This window comes from Hemitrygon akajei, chromosome 6 (assembly GCF_048418815.1).
Source record: "Hemitrygon akajei chromosome 6, sHemAka1.3, whole genome shotgun sequence".
Taxonomy (NCBI): Eukaryota; Metazoa; Chordata; class Chondrichthyes; order Myliobatiformes; family Dasyatidae; genus Hemitrygon; species Hemitrygon akajei.
This window is the reverse complement of record NC_133129.1, coordinates 67462212-67470962: the sequence shown is the minus strand read 5'-3', so window position 1 is coordinate 67470962 and position 8751 is coordinate 67462212. Positions and strand designations below refer to the sequence as shown.

At 41.9% G+C, this 8751-nt stretch overlaps 1 protein-coding gene across 1 annotated transcript in view; it reads left to right on the top strand.

The window, feature by feature from the left end:
- Window positions 1–3806: 3806 nt before the first annotated feature.
- The window catches only part of rigi (RNA sensor RIG-I), a 64251-nt gene continuing 59306 nt past the window's right edge, over window positions 3807–8751 (top strand). The window contains exon 1 of the mRNA XM_073048572.1: window positions 3807–4019. Coding sequence (XP_072904673.1) covers window positions 3914–4019 — 106 coding nt within the window. The 5' untranslated portion in view covers window positions 3807–3913. The remainder of the gene's footprint in view (window positions 4020–8751) is intronic.

The following is an 8751-nucleotide window of genomic DNA, read 5'->3' as shown; positions in this document are numbered from 1 at the left end:
AGAGGAGGTGAGGGAAAACATTTTTTTTTGCAACATAGGCAAAAATCGCTGCCTATAAAGATGGAGTCAAAAAAAATCAGGGACAAAAAGGAACAAAGGTATAGATTTGCCTTACAATTACCATGCATAGACTCCAGCACAACAATTCATTGATCCAAAGATGGGTCATCCCCTTGCAGTTCCAGCTCAACATAGTAGTAAATGTTTTAATGTTGACTTTCACAAGTAGCCATCATTGAGGATTGGGTAGCTGTTAAAGTTGAGTTTTGTTTTTAGGGCCTAATGCCCTCCTCCTGTTCTGACTTTTTAAATAAAGCGCTAGCACTTCCACAATGGGCTCCTGTGTTATGAATCTTAAGCTCCGATCCTGGTGTACTTTGCCTAAAGATTTCAAGACACTACCAAAATTTGCTTCAAGCTGAGAGAACCTGTTTGCCTCAACTTGATCGTAATAGTAAATACTTTCTGGCATGGTTGAGCACAAAATTGGGTCTTATAAATAATACTGGCGATTTCACTCCAAGCATGTCATATTTATTTATTTAGATACAGTGCGGAATAAGCCCTTCAAGCCATGCCACCCAACAAATCTGATTTAACTCTAACCCAATCATGGGACAACTTACAATGACCAATTAACCCACCAGGATTGAACTTCTGAACTCCAACACCCTGAGCTGCAACAGCATCGCACTAAACACTTCACTACCGTGGCACCCCAGAGGTGGGGTAACTGATGGCAGCATTGACCTTTCTCTACTGCTGGCTCCATGTCATTACAGAAGGAAGTCTATGCTGCCTCTTAGCAGAGCAATCCCATCAATTGCATGTTCCCCTTCCTTACTACTCTGTACAAGCTGTCCTGGAGTTAGACACAGTCTAAGGTGTTACAGGTTGCCCAAAGTTGATTAATTTATAAGCAAAATATACGAAAAATATTTATGGTAATCAGATCTCCAAAGTGTTGTAATGAATGGCATCTAAAGCACTGATAAGAAACAAGTATTTAAAACTGGAAAAGGAGAGAGAGGTACTAGGTCTGCCATTTCAACACTATCTCACTATTTTACCTCTTTTTGCACTACTTATTTAACTTTATATTATTGAGTACTGAAGATGGGATGTTATGTTGGAGTTGCATAAGACATTGGTGAAGCCTAACTTGGAGTATTGTGTGCAGTTTTGGTCACTGACCTACAGGAAAGATGCAAATAAGGTTGAAAGAGTACAGAGAAAATTTACAAGGATGTTGCCAGGTCTGGAGGACCTGAGTTATTTGAAAAGATTGAATAGGTTAAGTCTTTATTCCTTCGTGATGAGATTTGATAGAGGTATACAAAATTATGAGGTGTATAGATCGAGTAAATACAAGCAGGCTTCCACTGAGGGGTGGAACTACAACTAGAGGTCATGGGTTAAGAGTGCAAGATGAAAAGTATGAGGGGAAACATTGACTCAGAGGGTCGTGGAACAAGCTGCCATTGCAATGCTGCACGTGAGCTTGATTTCGATGTTTGAGAAGTTTGGATATTAGCGGTATGGAGAACTATGGTCTCAGTGCGGGTCGATGGGAGTAGGCAGTTTAAATAGTTCGGTGTCAACTAGATGAGCCTGTTTCTGTGCTGTACTTTTCTATGACTATATATACTTTAACACAGTTTTTATTATGTATTGCAAAGTACTGCTGCTGCATAACAAGAAAATTCACAACATATGCCAGTGGTATTAAACTTGATTCTGATTTGTTAGCACACCTCCCTCTGGAAATTGCCCTCCTGACTTTAAAATATCTCATCATTGCTTCACCAATGGATCAAAATTCTGCAACTTCATCTCTAACGGGATTTGCGTATACCCACATCTCAAGAATTTCAGTGGTTTAAAAAGTCAGCTCACAACCAGCTTCTGAAGAGCAACCAGCAATGGGCCATCCCATACTGGCTCAGCCTTTCATGCCCACATCTCTTGAATAAATATACAAAAAGAATGTGTGTACATTTTTCAGACATTTGAATTTAATAACATTATGAGATCTCGTTTTTCTGCATGGGTGTATGTTCGGTCATCTGTAACCTGAAGACAGCCTGTAGCCCTACAACTTCTCTATGTTCTCTCACGTGCTCGCCCACCTTTGATTTTGCCACCCAGCTGCAGCAGGGGCGAATTCACAGTAGCCATAAGCTACCAACATGTCTCTAGGGCATGGGAGAAAACCAGTGTACTAGTGGAAACCCACACCCTCACCAAGCGAACAGGCTAAGTAGTACTTGAGGTCAGAATCAAGTTCTGGGTGCCTGGAATAGAGAGTGACATTTATTGATTGATTAATTTAATCAGGATACAGCATGGAATAGGCCATTCCAGCTCTTCAAGTCATGATATCTAGCAATCCCCCCCCCCCCAATTTAGTCCTAGCCCAATCATGGGACAATGACCAATTAACCTAACAACCAGTACGGCTTTGGACTCTGGGAGGAAACCCACATGGTCACGGGGAGAAAATAGAAGCTCCTTACAGGCAGCTAGGAGAATTGAACCTGGGTGCCTGTGCTGTAAAACCTTGTGCTAACCTGTTGTGGCACTGAGCTATAAAATTGGACTGGGCCATTTGACCACAAACCACAAAGCTCATTGAGCTCATTTTGAAAAGATCAGCGGAGGTTTGAGACTTGTTCATGGAGAAGTGTGTTTTGTAACTTGGAGTAAGTGAGGAATTTCAAAGTGCTGCAGAAGAAAGCTGAAGATGGGTACTACTTGACCTTAGTGTTGAGATGTGGCATTTTGCTGACCTCTTAGCCATCAGAATACCACAGAGGAGGTGGAGATCAGAGCCCAATGGGACAACATGGTGGAACTGGGGGAGAACTCTTAGAGGGAGCTCAACTTGCATTGAGGTTCTGAGGATCTAACTTAGTGGCTAAAAGATTATGATTGAGGAAGCTGTAAGGTTACCACAGCATCTGCTACATATTGCAGCCCCAGCTCTAAATAGACAATCACACCAAATTTGTTGAGCTGGAGACATACCCAACCTTAAAATTCCAAGCACACTAATACTTGCGAAGGTGACAGATGCCCTCTACTTAATGAGAGCTAAGGTCAAGTAGAAGTGAGCAAGTTATTCCACAGTTTATAGATATACTGGTATATAAACATAAACCCTGTTTATGTCCCAGCGAAAAAAGAGCCTCATTCCCTTGGCTCAAAGTAAATGATGGTCAGTGCACTATATCCAGAGAGAGTTCCACTATAATACAATCGTTCCTAGTACTTGCCTTTGGCCTACCATGTCAGATGCTTAATTAACTCCCGGCCCCTAAAAATATCAGCAATAAATATAAATAAAAATATCTGCCATGACCAAAGACAAGGGAATTCCTGCGAAAATCACTAGCCTCAGTAAACCACTGACGAGTGGCCTATTTTGTGTAACCCCGGGGCAGTATTGTCCCGTGCTATCCAATTTATCCCCTTCTTTATCCAAGTACCCGAGAACTGGTGTATGAACGAAACTTGGCGTGAGTTACAGCCTCAGCGGTGGAATGCAATTTGAGAATCTATGAACAAAAACAGGGGAAACGAAACCGATAAAAGAATCGAAACTGATACAGATTATGAATAAACGATTTTTTAAAAAAAGCAAAAATCACTTCAAGCAACTTTGCCTTCAACATTTGCGTTTCTTTTTGCCCGAATGAGACCGTTGGTGTACATTAAATCTTTACCATCTGGTTCTCAAGTGTGCAGCCGTAAGTACTGCTTTTCCGTAAATTACGCAAATGAAGGCGGAGACTCTTCAGTTATAAACAGTACTGCCGAGGTGCAAACCCGTCCAGCCGCGGAAGTGGAGAGCTCGGAACATCAATGGGAATTGCAGTCAGTATTTATATTTAAAACAAATCAGTGATTCAAAATGACAGCAGTTGAGAAAGCAAATTTAGAGCGATGGAAAGAGTATATTACCAGCATTCTGCGACCGAGTTACATCCAAGGATTTCTCAAAAACTATCTCTCTCCAGGTTTGTTTTTTCATGTGATATATATCCTATATACTTGAATATACAGGTGATGTTTTTGAAATATGCTTGTTTCATTTTTTACCCGAGCCTGTTTAGCAGTAAAAAAAATCGTGCTGAGTGAAAGAACTGTTTTTCACCCAACTTCACCCGCTTCCGACCCGGTTTTGCTCCAGAAAGGGGCGGTTTCATCCAATCGTAGGCAGGCGCCGATCGGAGAGTATCCAGTGAAATCACACCTCTTGTGTTTCACGTAAAGGAAGTGCTACTGGCAGACATCCCACCCTGCAAAAACTCATTTCAGGGAGGTAGCACCACCACCGCCGCCCCCTGCAACCCCATATCCACCCTCCCGGTCGACCTCCAAGGGTGTATGTATACAGGACATTTGATTATGAAAGAACACAACAATTTATTTGATGACAGATTGAAACTATGCGCGCGCGCGGGCGCGCGCGCGCACACACACACACACACACACACACACACACACACACACACACACACACACACACACACACACACACACACACACACACACACACACACACACACACACACACACACACACACACACACACACACACACACACACACACACACACACACACACACACACACACACACTATTCCTTGTGGAGTAGCTCTTAGCAGCTAGCCAGCTAGTTTAAATAATGTTAGCTGTGCTAATGAACGAATGACACCTGTTAAACTCACCTCAACATGTCTTTTACAGTCATTTAACCCACCATGGGCAATTGAAAAGTCACTGTTGCAAACAGTGCGGGGGAGGGGGGAGAGAGAGAATCCCCCATCACTATAAATGTACGCTATCGAAATCTTGGACCAATTACTAGTTCGTCGTATTTACCTCATAAAATCACTATGATCTGTCAAGTCTCTCATGAATTTTATCCAAGGATAACAACTCCAGCTTCTACACTGACCTTAAATCACCCCATACAACAGTCCAACACAGGATCATGCCCTTTGGCCTACAATGATGTGCAAAAATAAGCTTTGGAGCCTTTCTAGTATATCCCTTTCCAAGACCCTGAGAACTTCTAAGATAGTGACCAGAAATAGATGCAGTACCAATTTTGGCTTAGTGGTCAGCTTCAGTACGACTAATGCGTTCCTAAGATCTAGAATCCAATATCACTTTAGTAATTTCTGTCCCACCATCTGTTCCTGTCCACGATTGAAAATATATATTCAAGATCCTCATGTTTCTTGGTAAGGCCTTAGGAAGATGACTTCCACACTTATGGGTTCTGAAATGGTTACTGAGGCCAGATCTTCCATAGACGGGACAGCTGGTAACTGGAGAGTACTTTTAACATAGTCCATGTCTTGCTTTGTCAGCTTCTCTGCTCCCAGTGCATGGCCTGGAAGTTCCATTGCCATCCTGAATATTCCTCCAATTTGAACGGTCCTTGTATCTTTTTCTCTGTCTGCTTGGTAACCTTCACCCATTAAAAAGCTTGGAATAGGGTGTCTGTTTCAGTCTAGGATTGGGCACAACAGTGATGTGGTCTGTGAAATTCAGCTGATTGTGCCAACCAGAACTTCAATGCTCAGTGTTTGTCTGGAAGAGGCCACTAATATTGCTTCACTATTCCCTAAATTTCCAGAGCATTGAGATGCCTGTTATGGTTAGTCTTGTAGCTGAAGCATTTAGGTCTCACTGCTGTGCAATAGACTGTCAAATTTGTGCCAGATTTGAGGTCTTATCTTCCAGAACCCTTTTCCTTAATTGACCAAAAGGCTGGACTGGCAGATTGAACAGAGTGATGAAGTTAATTAATATCTGGCTTCAATGAGATCAAGCTCTCAAGATATGGGAAATGCTCTTCATTCATTCAATGAGATTCTGCTCATAGCCAGAGTTCTGCCCATTTTGCCAGCCTATTGAAATTCCCTTGTATTTCAATGTTTACCACAGCTCCAAGTTTTGGATTGTTAACAAATACTGAAAAGTTCCCCCTACACTTATCTCTAAATCATCAGTAAATATCTAAAGCTCTACTCTCAGCATCTACCCAGGGAATATACTATCGTTCATTCTGAAAATAATTGTCTATCGTGATGCTCTACTTTGTCATTGGATTCAACTTCCTTTCACTTTCTGAAACCTACTGTGAACAATATCTACGACACTTCCTCAATTAGCATTCTGCTTTCCTCATCATTATGTTCAATCCAGCTAGTCAGAAAGAGGTTTGCTTCATATACCCTCACTGACTATTAATTCAAATGCCTATTAATTTGCTTTTGATTTTACATTTTGGAAGTTTTCCCTTAACTGAAGTAAATTGACCAGCATGGCCCTACGAGGCATGTTGTTAACACTTTTTTAAACCCTTCCCAACCCCCTGCTGATTCAGCAGGATTGGAAGATTCGAGCCAGAGCACTACAGAACAAAAACAAGAACTTTGACCCATCTGGTCTGTGTGCCAAACCATTATACTGCCTAGTCCCTTCGACCTGCGCCCGAACCATTGTCCTCTATACCCTTCTCATCCATGTACCTGTCCAAATTTCTCTTAAGTGTTGAAATTGACCTGGCCCACATCCACCACATGTGCTGGCAGCTCGTTCCACACTCTCAACACCCTTGGAGTGAAGAAGTTCCCCTTCATGTTGTCCTTAAACATTTCACCTTTCACCCTTAATCCATGACCTCCAGTTGTAGTCTCACCCAAATTCAGTGGAAAAGGTCTGCTTGCAAAAGGCCCTATCTATACCCCTCATAATTTTAGACCATAAGACAGGAGCAGAATTAGGCTATTTGGCCCATTGAGTCTGCTCTGCAATTCAATCACAGCAGATCCTTTTTTCATTTCCTCAGCCCCCCTCCTCAGCCTTCTCCCCGTAGCCTTTGATGCTATGGCCAATCAGGAACCTATTAAGCTCTGCCTTAAATACACCCAATGACCTGGCCTTCCCAGCTGCTAGTGGTAATAAATTCCACAAGTTTACCACCCTCTGGCTAAAGAAATTTCTCCGCATCTCTATTTTAAATGGTGCCCCTCTACCCTGAGGATGTGCCCTCTTGTCCTAGACTCCCCCAACATGGGAAATATCCTTTTCACATCTACTCTATCAGGGCCTTTCAACATACAAAATGTTTCAATGAGATTCCCCCCTCATCTTTCTAAATACCAATGAGTACAGGCCCAGAGCCATCAAAAGTTCCTCATATGATAACCCTTTCATTCCTGGAATCATCTTTATGAACTGCCTCTGAACCTGCTCCAATGCCAACATATCTTCTTACATAAGGGGCTCAAAACTATTAACAATACTCAAGGTGAGGCCTCACCAGTAAAGCCTCAGCATCACATCCTTGCTTTTATATTCCAAACTTCTTGAAATGAATGGTAACATTGCATTTGCCTTCCTCACCACCAACTTAACCTGCAAGTTAACCTTTAGGGGGTTCTGCACAAGGATTCCCAAGGTTCTTTACATCCCAGATTTTTGCACATTTATCTCTACTACAAAAGTGCATGACTATGCATTTTCCAACATTGTATTTCATTTGCCACTTTTTTGCCCATTCTCCTAAATTGTCTGAGTCCTTCTGCAGTCTTGTACAAACATAGTTTCCTTAACCAATCTCCATATCGTCTCCAAATCTGGCAACAAAGTTATCTATTCCATCACCTAAATCATTGACGTACAGCATAAAAAGAAGCAGTCCCAACACCAACCCCTATGAAACACCACTAATTGCTGGCAGTCAACCAGAAAAGGATCCTTTTAGTCCCATTCACTGCCTTCTACCAATTAGCCAATGCTCTAACCATTCCAGTAACTTTCCTTTAATATCATGGGCTCTAAACTTGGTAAGCAGCCTCTTGTGTGGCACCTTGCCAAAGGTCTTCTGAAAATCTAAATATACAACATCCATTGTATCCCCTTTATCTATCCTACTTGTAATCTCCTCAAAGAATTCCAGCAGGTTCATCAGGCAAGATTTTCCCTTAAGAAAACCATGCTGACTTTGCCCTATCTTGTCCTGTGTCACCAAGTACTCCATAACCTCATCCTTAACTATTGACTTCACATCTTCCCAACCACTGAGGTCAGGCTAACTGGTCTATACTTTCCTTTCCGCTGCTTTCCTCCTTTCTTAAAGAGTAGAGTGATATTTGCAATTTTCCAGTCCTCTGGAACCATGCCAGAATCCAATGGTTTTTGAAAGATCATTACTACTGCCCCCACAATCTCTACCGCTACCTCTTTCAGAATGCTAGGGTGCAGTTCATCTGGTCTGGGTGACTTAGATACCCTTAGGTCTTTCAGCTTTTTAAGCACCATCTTCCTTGTAATATTAACTGCACTCAATTCTCTTCCCTCACTTCTTCAACATCTGGCGCACTACTTGTGTCTTCCACAGTGATGACTGATGCAAAACACTCATTTAGTTCATCTGCCATGTCCTTGTCCCCCATTATTACTTCTCCAGCCTCATTTTCTAGTGGTCCTATATCCACTCTCACCTCTCTCTTATTTTTTACATACTTGCAAAAACATTTTCTGTCTTGATAATTGTTTGCTAGCTTCCTTAAATATTTTATCTATTCCCTCCTAATGATTCTTTTAGTTGCACTCTGTAGGGTTTTAAAAGTTTTCCAGTCCTCTACCTTCCCATTAATTTTAGCTTTGTTGTATTCCCACTGTTTTGCTTTTACATTAGCTTTGTGTTTCTTTGTCAGCCACAGTTGA